This window comes from Phocoena sinus, chromosome 4, assembly GCF_008692025.1.
Source record: "Phocoena sinus isolate mPhoSin1 chromosome 4, mPhoSin1.pri, whole genome shotgun sequence".
NCBI lineage: Eukaryota > Metazoa > Chordata > Mammalia > Artiodactyla > Phocoenidae > Phocoena > Phocoena sinus.
In genome coordinates, this window is record NC_045766.1 from 58,100,994 (window position 1) to 58,114,939 (window position 13,946).

Consider the following 13,946-nt stretch of genomic DNA (forward strand, 5'->3'; position numbering starts at 1 on the left):
CACTGCCGCTGGGGGCGGCTCCAGAACACTTCCGGGAGGCTCCTGTGGGGAAGTGTCTGGGTGTCTGCTTCCGGCGGCTTCCTGGCTGCTTCCTCAGCCTGCCGGACCATCGGGCTGAAGTAGTGGGCACGGGACGGCGGGCTGGCAACCCCCGGTCGTTGGGCCCGTCAGTCTCTAGCCATGGACCGGGACCTTATGCGGCAGTCACTGAATTTCCACGGGCCGTCATTGCTCTCCCTGCTCAGGAGCGAACAGCAGGACAATCCGCACTTCCGGAGCCTACTGGGGTCGGTGGTCGAGCCTGCCCGGGGCCCGCCGCCCCAGCAGCAGTTACAGGGCAGGTAATGGTTCAGCGGCGCCGCTGCGAGACGGGGGAGGGGAGGCAGCTGCGGGCTCCACTACCGCAGTCGGGCGGCTGAGTCCTGAAGGAGCAGAGCCGAGGCCGTGAGCCCGTGAGAACTGCGGCGCTAGTTCCGAGGGCAGGATGGAGGAGGGTGCCCACTCCTGGTGTGAGGGCAATGCAGGATGCGGGCTGAACTTTTTAAATCTGGTACTGCACTACCAGAGGCGCGGATTCTTTAGCTAAAATCCCTTGGGCTTGTGTATCTGCCGCGGCTGTCTCTTTTTAAGTTTCCGCGCCCTCCACCTACAGACCGGCGAATGAGGGAATCCTTGGTTAAAACTTTTTTTCGGAGGATGTACGGCCAAGAGCTTAGGACGGACCCGATTGGGCGATGAAAAAGCACTGAGCAGAAGCTTGGACTTACTGAAAGGTTTTGCAGGTAAACCAGTTTTCATAAATTTTGTTTCTTTTTAAGAAAAGAGAAGAAAGTTGAAAACATTGAAATACAAAAATTCATTTCCAAAAAGGCGGATCTGCTTTTTGCAGTTTCCTGGAAATCAGATGCACCTACAACTTCTGAAGTTAATGAAGACGATGAAGGTGAGTTTAATCGTAAAGTCGTTTGATTGCGGTTTGGTTTAACAGCACTTCAGATGAACACAAAACTATTGTTAGTAATTTTGTTAATTATTTTTTCAGAACGTTATGCAGTCATGCCACCTTTAGAGCAATTCATGGAGATACCTAGTATGGACCGGAGAGAGCTCTTTTTTCGAGATATTGAGCGTGGTGATATAGTGATTGGAAGAATTAGTTCCATTCGGGAATTTGGGTTTTTCATGGTGTTGATTTGTTTAGGCAGTGGCATTATGAGAGATATATCCCACTTAGAAATCACAGTAAGTTATTCACTTTTCAGTTATTTGATTGTTTCTGTTTTGGATAAAATGTCATCTCAATGCAAAACTTATGTCTTTGCATCCAGTTGTAATTAAGTGTACCCTACAGACATAGTTTTGAGAATTAATTAATTAAATAAATATTAAGTAAAAAGTATAAATATAAAGCACCTTTTTTTTAAAAAAATAATCAGCAGTAATAGAGTTACTTACAGTTTCTGGCACCATTTCTAGTTTTGGGGGGTTTTGCTCCCTTTGGGTGGCAGGGGTGGAGTCCTTTTTTAAACACTCAAAGAGATATCAGTGGAGATGGTGAGATTGATTAGTAGACTGGGGTTATTTCTTCTAGTTGAACATGTCTTTAATTATTTAGTATTAGATACTTGTATGTGGATAATTTAGAAACAAATTCTTATTTATTCAATATGCATTTACAATAATTAAATTAAGTGGTTTGTACATTATAATAAGATGCTTTGCCCAAGGTGAATAGACCTAAATTTGAAATAGTATGTCACTTTAATTTAAAAAGTTAGATATTTACTGTGTGTTAAGGCAGGTAAGAAAGGGAAGAAAAGCAGAAGGTATCACAAACTGGATAACAGACCTAAACTTTGAAGAATTCACATTTCATTTTCTTTGGAACTCAGAGGCGCGGATTCTTTAGCTAAAATCCCTTGGACTTGTGTATCTGCCGCGGCTGTCCCTTTTTAAGTTTCTGCGCCCTCCACCTACAGACAGGGGAATGAGGGAATCCTTGGTTAAAACTTTTTTTCGGAGGATGTATGGCCAAGAGCTTAGGACAGACCCAATTGGGCAATGAAGCCGGTCTACTTTCTGGACAAGCTTTTAGTTTTATATTTAACAAGCACAAAATAATTTTTTGTTTCATCATCCATACTTATATGTGGTTTCTAAAACTAATTGCAAATTTCATGAGATTTTAGTTTTTGACCTGAACCAGAAAACTTGTTTTATTATGTTTAGGCACAGAAATTATTAAAGTCCTTATTTAAATTTAGACTCTAGGGTGCTAGTTGTTTTCTTAATGTTCCTGTCAACTATTAGCTGTTTATACTGAACAGCTAGAATAAAAGAAGACACTTCTCACCAAAGAATAGAATGTCTGGTGTTTTACAATACTTCTCATTGCAGGCTCTATGTCCACTAAGAGACGTGCCTTCTCTCAGTAACCATGGGGATCCTTTATCATATTACCAAACTGGTGACCTCGTTCGAGGTAATCAGTTTCATCATATTAATAAAAAAGTAACAGTTGTCATATTTATGTTAGTTTGCATTGCCTTGTTAATCAACTCAATTTTCTTATTTTTTAAGCTGGAATCAAGGATATTGACAGATATCATGAAAAGCTTGCTGTATCTCTATATAGCTCATCTCTTCCACCACACCTATCTGGTATTAAATTAGGTGTAATTAGTTCCGAAGAACTTCCTTTGTACTACAGGTAATTTATCCACATTGTCTCAACAAGTTAATTGGAAAACAATTTCTTTGCTAAAAAATAACAAATTTTGCCCAACTTCTAACAAAGTAGAATTGTAGTTTCTCTTATTTCAAAATATGCTAATTTTATTTTTATAACCCTTAAATTTCTTCAAACTTGGCAAAAGGAACCAAGTCATTATTGCCACACCTTCATGTACAAAAATGGTCTGAGTATTTAAATCCCATGTGATAATGTTATTTCCTTAATTAAAATGGGACATGCTAATCATGTTAATCATTTTTATATTTTTGTTGTGACTTTTTTTTTTTTTTTTTAAGGAGAAGCGTTGAACTAAATAGCAATTCTTCAGAATCCTATGAGAATATCATGCAGAGTTCTTTGGGATTTGTTAATCCAGGAGTAGTTGAATTCCTTTTAGGAAAACTAGGAATAGATGAATCTAATCCACCATCTTTAATGCGAGGCCTGCAAAGGTATAGTAAATCAGTATTATTATATTAAGTGGTGAGGTCAGTGGTGCTGAAGTCAAAAGCTGCATAACTGAAGAAAATACTCAGTTATCCTAAGCTTGCTGCCAATGTTTGAATGAACTAGGTGATCCCCTCTTTTTGGAATGGAGTCTTTTATCAGTGATAGATGTGTGCCATGTGACCAGATGCAGAAAAAGATGCAGAAAAAAATAATATTTAACAATAATAGTCATTCCTGAGAGTTCAAGAATTTTGCTTTGTAAATAAAATACAAATTTCTTGCTTGGGATTCAGTCTTTATCTGTCAGGTGGAGAGATATAGTTACCTTAAAAAGTATTTACAGTTTGACTTTTATTTTCTTTAATAGCAAAAATTTCTCTGAAGACGATTTTGCTTCTGCATTAAGAAAGAAGCAGTCTGCATCTTGGGCTTTAAAATGGTATGAAGACTGTCTTTCAACACTTGCATTAGTCTAAAAGGTTAGGTTAAGGCAAGCATGCTTATGTCATCTTTAAGACCAAATTTGTTTATAAATGAATTTAAATGATACCTTTTTGACATTAGCTTTTTTAAAGGTGTAAATGGTGTTATGTTGTAAACTTTAAAGATTTAAGTTTTAGCCAATATTTTTAATTTTTTTAAAAAGGAATTCGTATATCGATATCTGGATTTCATAAGTATTTGTTATGAAATTATCCAAAGACAATACTTCTTAGTTATATTGAGAATATCAAAGACTAAATATTAACCAAATTTGATTTGCTTTAAAATTTTATTCGTGCTGACATTTTGTTTGGATATTCTGTGAAATATTTTTATGTATGCTTTACAAACACCTTTTTAGTGTGAAGATTGGAGTTGACTATTTTAAGGTTGGACGCCATGTGGATGCTATGAATGAATACAATAAGGCTCTGGAGATAGATAAACAAAATGTGGAAGCTTTGGTAGCTCGTGGAGCATTGTAAGTGGATAATAGGTTTTAAGGAATATTTACAAGGTAAATGTGTATAAGATTTATGAATAGCTCACAAAATAAATTCCTCTAATTTTGTCTCATATCTATAGATATGCAACAAAAGGAAGTCTGAACAAAGCAATAGAAGATTTTGAGCTTGCATTGGAAAACTGTCCAACTCACAGGAATGCAAGAAAATACCTCTGCCAGACCCTTGTAGAAAGAGGAGGGCAGTAAGTGTCAGATTTTGTTAAACAGCAGAGATCTAATATTCAACCAGCTACTATAAAATCTTGAACTTAACATAAGGAAATAGCATCTCTAACTCAGTTCAGACACTCTTAGTTTCAATTTTGGTTGAAAATGTTTTTTAAATATAGTCCTCTATACATTTTCTAGTTCTTTTTTTCCTTATTACTTAGGTTCTTTAAGATTGGAGATATTTTAGTGTCTTGACTTCACTTTTCTGAATATTTTCATTACACAGAAATATAAATGTAGATACAAGAAATTAGGTAAATATTCTTTTCCTGGACATACACTAGAAGTTTTTGTTTAATAGACAGAAATTTCTAATTCATTTCATCATTTTAGTAATTATAATGCCAGAAATATAAGTTGAGAACTCTATAGTTAATTGTGAATTAGATTTCACTATCGTATTCAGCTTATTGCTCTACTTTGTCCAGTGAAATCCACAAAACTTAGATTAAACGAAGAGCAAAACATTAAGAACAAATCCTATAACCTATCTTACTGTCCTGAGATACTGGCATAATACTTGGCATAGTAGTTTTATCATAAATATTTAGTGACTAATAGACTAGTCTAATTTATAAAATATTTTGAAGAAACATAATACTTTAAATATAAATAATTTGCTAACAGTCTGCTTTAATAATTAAAGACCAGTTTATGATTAAAAGCATTTTTTTTGCTGTTAATTTTTTAAATAGAATCATCTCTTTTCTGATTCATGAATTTGCCTGATCGTTCCAGTTTGTATGATCATTCCAGAACTCCATATAAATGAAATTTTGTAATATTTGTTTTTAACTGATAACGAACTTCTAGTTGGACCCAAGTGTTTGGAGCAGCTTTTTACTTTCTCACTAGGTACATAAGCTAGTACCTACTTAAATGTGGTTGTCTCATTTTTCACATATTGGTGATTTTTAGATCAGTGAATGACAACACCATCTATTCCATCATCCAGGCCAAAAATGTTGATCGTCTTTGGTCCCTTACTCCCCTCATCCAGTCTGACACAAGTGATTCCATTGAACCCACTGGTTTTTAAATTTGTTTTATAGTAGTTACTTTTTCCTACTTTCCAAAACCTGAAAATATTTTGCAAAACCCTTTCACTGCTGTGTATCTAAACTTTCTAATTCTCATTTTTCACAACATAGACTTGTGAACATCATCTAATAATTATCCTGTCTACAGGCTGGTTGGGTTATACACGTATGCCTTGGTATTTCCAACTTTAGCAGTGAATTTTCTGGGAAAATTTTTCTGTAGAAAGGAAAGTTCTTCATAAATTACTAGGAAAAGCCAGCCTATATAATTCTGTACTAAAGCTCAAGATCATAGTAAATTTACAGAGGATATCAGTTGATCATGTGTTTTCACGTATTATACTAAAATGCCAATGCTTGACCTACAGTATGGCTTTAGTTATCAGTAATAGATTCCTATTCGTATTTTTGTTTGTTTAATTAAGATGTAATTAACACATAACTTTATATTAGTTTCAGGTTATGTGCATTAATGTGATTAGATATATGTAAATATCATGAAGTACTGACCACAGTAAGTCTGGTTAACTTCCATCATTGTACATAGTTAAATTTTTTTTTCTTGTGATGAGAACTTTAAGATGTACTCTTTGCAACTTTCAAATATACAATATAGTATTAACTATAATCACCATGATGTACATTACATCCCCAGGACTTTTATCTTATAACTGGAAGTTTATAAGATAAATCACTTTCACCTACTTTGCCCCCACCCCCCCCCCACCCCCACGTCTGGCAACCACCAATCTGTTCTCTGTATCTTTGAGTTCAGTTTTTCTGATTTGTTTTATGTGGTTTTATATTGTCTTTTTACCAAAAAAAAAAAAAAATAGCTGTAAAAGCACAATATTTAAGTATTGTTCAATTTGAAAATAATTTGCTGGGCTTCCCTGGTGGCTCGGTGATTAAGAATCCACCTGCCAATGCAGGGGACATGGGTTCAAGCCCTGGTCCAGGAAGATCCCACATGCCGCAGAGCAACTAAGCGCCACAACTACTGAACCTGCACTCTAGAGCCTGCGAGCCTAGAGCCCGTGCTCTGCAACAACAGAAGCCACCGCGATGAGAAGCCCGTGCACGGCAACAAAGAGTAGCCCCTGCTCACCACAACTAGAGAAAGCCCGACACAGCAATGAAGACCCAACACAGTCAAAAGTAAAATAAATAAATTAATTTATTTAAAAAAAGAAAATAATTTGCTGAACGTGGCTTTTCCCCTAATAAATTCTCTCATATACGCCTCTGCCCTATATGCATATTTGAGGACTTCTAATTTTTACCCGAAAAAAGCTAAATTTTCCTTTCTGATTTAGGTTAGAAGAAGAAGAAAAGTTTTTAAATGCTGAAAGTTACTATAAGAAAGCTTTGGCTTTGGATGAAACTTTTAAAGATGCAGAGGATGCTTTGCAGAAGCTTCATAAATATATGCAGGTGATTCTTTATTTCCTCTTAGAAATTTAATGAGATTTGAAATTAATGCCAAAACTTAACTTTTTTCTGGGGAAAACTATTCTAGATCATTTAAGTAAGGCATTATGAAAAGTTTTTTAGATAATAGCTTTTCTTAATTGGGTTTGACATTGCTTCATAGTTTTGTTAATAGTCAAAAGTAAAAATAGCCCTGTGAGAAAATTCCCATTGCCTAAATTTGGTATGTGGATTTGAGAACTGTCCTTGTAGTGAGCTTTCCTGGTGGTTACAGAATTCAGTATTGTTACTGTAATTGAGCCAATTTTTAAAAACCTTTTTGAGAAATATTTTAAACTGTCTTTTCCTGTAATACTGATGATGATGTTTTCTCATGCATTTTCTTCTGAATTGGACCATTGCTGCTGTGTCTGTGACATCTGGTGCTGCTCATCCCCATCCTCAAACTGGAAAATGATTTCTTATATAATCATGCATCCAACTGGGCTGTGCTATTTTTTAAATGGTTTGTATTTGAACATGGTGATTTCCCCCTCAATTCATCTTAATGGAATTTCTTTATTTGAATTTTATTTATAAAATTTGTGTCCTGTTTAAATTTTTAATGTTTTTTAATAATTTTTCATGTATTTTATTTTTTCCCTTTCTTGCACTCTGGGTCATGGGTTTCGATGCAATGGCTTCCCCTTTTTTCATGGAATACCAACTGCAATTGGTCCTCAATACTGTTCTGGCTGTTCCAATGATTAATGCCAAACACCTGTGTGATTAATTTTTATATGTAAAAAATATTTGTTTAATGCTGGATATATGGTGATTTGGGTATACCACATTTGGTTTCTGGTTGGGGGGTTGGTCTTTTGAAAACTGGGTTTTATATGTTCTGCTATTTTTAACGTGTGGTTTTTTCCGATATCTGGGTTGTAAAAGAAATCTTTGGAATTAAGAGAAAAACAAGCTGAAAAGGAAGAAAAGCAGAAAACAAGGAAAATAGAAACAAGTGCAGAAAAGTTACGTAAGCTTTTAAAAGAGGAGAAAAGGTAAACTATGATATTCAGTATTCTTAAACTTAAAGCAAGTACTGAGTTGAACCAAAGTGCCATGTGGGAGGTAAAGTAAGTAAAACATAAAAGTGTTTCAAGTTGTAATCAATGATTCTTAGCAAGTATGTATACCATAAATTTTTCTATAAAAGAGATAAAGCAAAGTGGAATGGAAGGCTAGAATTCTGCAAAAAAAAGAAAAATTTAATCTTAGAATTAAAATATGTAAGTCATTTTAATTATCTGTATTTTAGGGAGAAATTTTTTAGAACTAGAGCAGTAATTTTCAACTGGGAGCGGTTTTGTCCCCCAGAGGACATTTTTGGTTGTCATAACTGGTAGAGTGCTGTTGGCATCTAGAGGGTAGAGGTCAGGGATGCTGCTAAACTTTCTACAATGATGTAGGATTCCCCCACCACCACCCTACCCTCCCAGCAAAGAATTATTTGGCCAAAAATGTTAATAGTACTGAGGTGGAAAAACTATTAACTAGAGGTAGCCAAATATAAAACCTCAATTCTCTCCTTTATGTATTCATATGGTCTTAAATTTTTAAGGTAATATGGGAAATGTCACTGTGTCTTTCAGAAATGATGGATTTGCTTACAGTGACAACTGTCTACACACGTATTTTTTTCCAAAAGTCATGACATGGTAAAATTGGATCTTGTAGTAGCTAGGATTATTATTATAATTCCTTATCTAAGCCACAACTTTTATGAAAATCTTTAGAATAAAATAGAACTAAAATCTTTATGGATAATTAAACACTTTTATACTCAACATATCTGATGAGTTAACTACATTTTTTTAGGCTAAAGAAAAAAAGAAGAAAATCAACTTCTTCCTCTTCGAGTGTTTCTTCTGCTGATGAATCAGTTTCTTCTTCATCCTCTTCCTCTTCTGGTCACAAAAGGCATAAGAAACATAAGAGGAATCGCTCAGAGTCTTCTCGAAGTTCCAAAAGGCATTCAGCTAAGGCATCCTCAAATCAGGTAGATCAGAATAAGAAAGATGAGTGCTTCCCAGTTCCAGCCAATACTTCAGCATCTTTTCTTAACCAAAAACAAGAAGTGGAAAAACTACTGGAAAAGCAGGATAGGTTACCATATCAAAAGAAACAGGTAAAAGAAAAAGATAGATGCCCTCTTTCTTCATCTTCAGTTGAAATTCCGGATGATTTTGGAGGTAGGTCTGAAGATCCAAGAGATTTTTATAATAGCTATAAAACTCAGACAGGTAGTAGCAAAACAGAAAAGCCACATAAATCAGAAAGACATTTTTCCAGTAGAAGAGATTCCTCAGATTCCTTCTATAGGAATTCAGAGGACAAGATAAAAATTTATGGTTATAGAAGATTTGAGAAAGATACAGAAGGAAGAAAAGAACACTATAGAAGGTGGGAGCCAGGTTCCATGAGATATTCCACTTCACCAGCAAGCTCAGACTACTCTTGGAAGTCAGTTGAAAAATATAAAAAATACACTTATTCTGGATCACGTGATTTCAGTAGACATGAGCAAAGATATCAATTAAATAAAAATCAAGGAGAATATGAAAGAGAGGGTAATTATGAGGAGGATATTAAAACAGAGGTTCCAGAAGAGGGACTAAGTAGCAAAGAGCATTCAGAAAGTGGAGTTAAAAAAAATTTACCTCAAAATTTACTCAATATATTTAATCAGATAGCTGCATTTGAGAAAGAAAAAGGAAATAAGCCAAAAAATTAATATGCCAAGGGGATCAGCACCATTAACACTAAAGGCTTTTAATAAAAGGTTTTGGTCTTTTAGTAATAACAGTCCAGTGCAGAAATATCTGCTCCTGCGGTTATTTTATTTGTAGAGACTACAGAAATCAAGTGCTTTTTATAGCGATCCTCAAAGTATATTTGTTTCAGTTGTAGGTCCCCTTTTCATAGCTTGATTTTTTTCAGGTTTTTCTTGTGTTTGTTTATGTATAGTTATTTCTTACTCTGATGATTTAAACTTCTTCACCTGAAGATAACACTCTCAAAGTATTGTTTCTTCATTGTATTATGGTGTGTGAGAATTTCTTGGGTCCACCTTATCCTGCTGTTTGAGAGAATATTAAATTTGTGCAGTGAACACTTGGATCGTTTTTATCAAAACTTATTTCATTCTCTCCTCTGTTAAATTAAAAGCTCTTGACTTTTGAAACAAATATATTTGAATGTTTCATAAGTACCATTTTCATTTTTAAATATTAAGTTTTTTGCATAACTTTTATCTTAAAATGGTAGATTATCTGTCTTGTCTAATTGACCTCTAAACCCTGATTTAATTAAAATGGTTTATGTATCAGCTGTTTAACAGGTACCTTAGGAATAAAGCCATGAAAGTTGACTAGGGGCCCATTTTACTTCTCTTTTTCTCCCCCCTTCTTGCTAGCAATATAGCACTAAGAAATTTCTTTAAATATTGGCAAGACCCTAAGAGACTACATTCCAGGCAAAAATAGATCAGAGTAGGAAAGAGTTCTTTTAGCAAAAACAGCAGTGGCAAGTGAAACACACTATAAATCTGGTCTTCCACTACGGGAAAGGAAGTTAGGAAACTGTCCTAGTATTGCAGATGTCCAGTTGGGAAGGCACTGGGCCTGTTTCTGAATAGCCTAGAGCTGGCCTGCATTTCTGCTTTTCTTCCTTAACACCTCTCCTCTGATACCTCCTTTCTTAGAGTCTGAATAAATGACTAGGCTGACAGAGCCTGGGCTTAGAATAAATTTCAGCAACTAGAGCTGAAGAAGGAATGGACTTGGATCGTAAGGATCCTCCCCGAATTATTGAAAACAGTATAAATAGGGATAGAGATAGATATAAATAGAAGTCATAGGTGTTTATAATGGGCTTTAGAATCTTTCCAACTCATGATGACACTGGATGGGTGGATTGGAGGGTAGTGAGTATCCATCTACAAAGGTCTAAGTGACAGAGAATGATAGAGGAAGAAGACAGTCTTTGTTCTGTCTTGGAGTTTCTGCCAACAGTAAAATACCAAAAGTTAGTATAACTGGATGTGTACTATTTGTGACCTTCAGACTTCAGTGATGGGAGCCTAATGAAAAAGCTAAAATTTGTTTTGCAGTGGAACAGAAAAAGAAACTCTGGTCAAAAACAATAGGTAATGGCAGTAGAAATCAGTCAGTCACTTGGGCATTAGTCTTTGCACCAAGAAATTTATCTGAAAAGAGTCCCTAGTTCTGTGTATTAATAGTTCTGGTATCATCCCTATGTAATCCTACACAGTGGTGTTTTTAGAGTGGAAACTCTTGTGACATACTATGCCTTGACCTTTAGGAATTGCTAGCACAGCTTCAGGATTTTACACACACTTTATTTAATAAAATCTCTTTGAGCATCACTATCAACCAGCATTGTCATTTTCCAAAGCGTTTTTATGGCTTAATGTTACATTCAGTTACAAAAAATTAGGTTAGTATCTTATACAACAGCCTGCCTGAATTTAGAAATTCCATCTTCCCCAAAGCTTCTTTCCTGGGATATATTAAGCAGATTATATAAGACAATTTATAAGGATATATTGAGGAAACCCATCACAGAAAAAAAATATATTATTGGAGATTTACTTGTGAAGAATCCCTAGTGGTATCTTCAGCACTTTTTTTCCCTGAACATTATGTCTATAGTTTGTACGTACCCAGGCAGTATCTTGGTTTGCATAAGTAGATGACTTTCTAACACAGCAGGTGAATGTTAGGATAACTCTAGATTTGGAGATAATAGGGTTGATCCCTTGTTTCACCATTTAACATTATTACACTGAACTTGGAACTATTACTTTAAGAGTTAAATGTAGACTTGCATGCTGGCTTGAGAACCTAACCATTCCACAAATACTGTGCTAGGCTTTGGTTGGTGACTCAATAATAGGTAGAAGTTACTGTGCAATTCCGATGTATCAGGCCCTGTGCACTTTGTATATATTATCTGATTATTTCAATAAACTTTTGATATAGATAACTCTTACTGTCTTTATATTACAAATGAGGAAAAAAGCATAAAGTAACTTTCCCAAGGTCAGAGAACTATTAAGATACAATTCCTGCCTTCATAGAATACAGTGTTTAATATTTCAACTTCCAAGTAATTTACAAAGTAAAAAAGGGCAGAGAATGAGAACTCTGAACATTTGAAGTGACCATAAGGTCAATCAGTTTTTAGATCTTATAAATCTCACTTAGCAGAACAGTGTTTTATGAAACAATATTCAGCTTTTTACCCATCTTATTCATTGGACTTGGCTATGCCTTTTGCTGGCTATTACTAAAAATGATAAAATATTCTAGTGATCAGGAGAAACCACTACTGCCTTTCAGAAGGAATTGCAAGTGACAGTTCTAAACAATGACAATTGTCTGTATAACAAATATTTTTTTCCAAGGTTTGAAGGAGACAATACTCATTTAGGTACATAGATCCTGATATTTATTTGAAAACCAGTTTTATATCATAGTAATACTTCAGGAGTTCAAACTGTTGGGCACATGTTATGATAAAGTATTGACTGAAATAACATTCTTAATCTGGTAGTCTACCTTCACTGCAAATTTATGGAATTCCTATTACAAATCTAATTACGCATAGCTTTCTTTAAATTGTTTATTAAATCAAGGAAATCTTGAAAACACATTCTTGGTTGTATCTTGAGAGCAAAATCTTTAATGTGTTTGACTTCTTTCAAGATCAGAATGGACTACTTCCTAGAAATTTAAGCTGCACTTTTATTGATACAGTGGTTCTCTTTCCTATCAATTGTTTTCTTGGTGGGAGGGGGAGAGATAATGCCATTTTTTGACTAAAAATTTTTTAATTATACTAAAGGAAGAAACTGCAGTTTTCTTCCCCCAAAGTCTGGGAAGTATGTTTCTTTTAATAAAACCTAATTTCAGGATCTTCCAGGGTAAAAGAGATATAACAAACAAAATAACAGTGGAAAATATAACCCTATGCTTGTATAACACGTATCCTTGTTAAGAATCTGTTCTTACTGCTTTCCCTCTATGTGAAAAAAAATAGTAGGCAAAAAGTTAAGAAAATTAAACATTTCTTTGGCTTATTTGGACCCAAATAGCTTGAATTTTTTCTTTAACAGTTTTTATATTTTCCACTGGATAAAACTTTTGTCTGGTCATATTGTATTTCTAACACTATTTCAGTAGGGCTGTATATCAGTATAAGGCACCCAAAAGCATAGAGTGGGATATACTATTTTTAAATTATGAGATTTTTGGTTTTGTGTTTACAACTTGTTCAAAAGAGAGATTAAAATGTTTATTTGCTGCTCTTTTTGTTTTTACCATTACTGGAGCCACTGCTAGCACTAGTTGGTGTAGAAGTGCTGCCAGTTAGTGAAGAGGCTGGGAAGTTCAGCTCTAATACTTTAACTGAAGCCTGAGAAGCAGAAGTACTTGTACTCTTAGATGACCTAGAATAAAACCAGAATTACTGTAACTTAATTCAAAATTTTTATTTTAGTAGAGACCCCCTCATTAATGGCAAACGATGCCATAATCCCACAAGTAATTAAAGAGATCAAAAAAGATATACTATTAATAGTGCTAATAATTTTAAAAGCATCACCATTAGTAATATCAAGAAATTAGTTTAAAAAGGAAAAGCTGATAAAGTTTCAAACCAGTAGAAAAATAGTTTGACAAATATATTTCTATTGATACATGAAAAATGTTTTCAACTATAACCAATTTAGAGATAAAATCATTAGGTATTAAAAGTTTGCAAAAATCATTAAACAAAAGGTAACAAAAACAGGCATGGGAAGTTGGGTGCTGGCAAGAGTGATTAAAATGATAGGTTATATAATTTAAACCAAAAAGAAGAAAGTGAAGGGCCTATTGACAGGATAAAGTGGTGGTAACTATCCATACAACTGTAAATACTAAGATTTTTAAATATATATTTTTATGAAAGTACTGGGATGTTCAAGTGGCTGCTCACCGTGTTTACATAGAAAGTGTTTTTGTTTTGT

At 34.7% G+C, this 13,946-nt stretch overlaps 2 protein-coding genes across 4 annotated transcripts in view; one reads left to right on the forward strand and one right to left on the reverse strand.

The window, feature by feature from the left end:
- Position 1: 1 nt before the first annotated feature.
- TTC14 (tetratricopeptide repeat domain 14) lies at positions 2-10,030 on the forward strand. 3 transcript variants are annotated; one of them, XM_032630243.1, is made up of 13 exons: positions 207-341; positions 653-782; positions 890-943; positions 1,043-1,242; positions 2,398-2,482; positions 2,581-2,710; positions 3,031-3,186; positions 3,552-3,623; positions 4,029-4,148; positions 4,253-4,375; positions 6,760-6,877; positions 7,805-7,914; positions 8,732-10,025. In XM_032630243.1, exons 4-13 carry the CDS (start codon positions 1,057-1,059, stop codon positions 9,645-9,647), a joined length of 2,016 nt encoding a protein of 671 aa, XP_032486134.1. In that variant the 5' UTR covers positions 207-341; positions 653-782; positions 890-943; positions 1,043-1,056; the 3' UTR covers positions 9,648-10,025. The 3 variants fall into 3 exon arrangements, 2 of the variants coding, with proteins under 2 accessions (XP_032486133.1, XP_032486134.1); XM_032630242.1 differs by lacking the exon at positions 653-782 and having other exon boundaries at positions 2-341; positions 819-943; positions 8,732-10,030; XR_004349658.1 differs by lacking the exons at positions 653-782; positions 8,732-10,025 and having other exon boundaries at positions 41-341; positions 819-943; positions 6,760-7,379; positions 7,805-7,860.
- A 148-nt stretch (positions 10,031-10,178) lies between these two features.
- Positions 10,179-13,946, reverse strand: part of CCDC39 (coiled-coil domain containing 39) — a 49,672-nt gene continuing 45,904 nt past the window's right edge. The window contains exon 20 of the mRNA XM_032630245.1: positions 10,179-13,385. Coding sequence (XP_032486136.1) covers positions 13,232-13,385 — 154 coding nt within the window. The 3' untranslated portion in view covers positions 10,179-13,231. The remainder of the gene's footprint in view (positions 13,386-13,946) is intronic.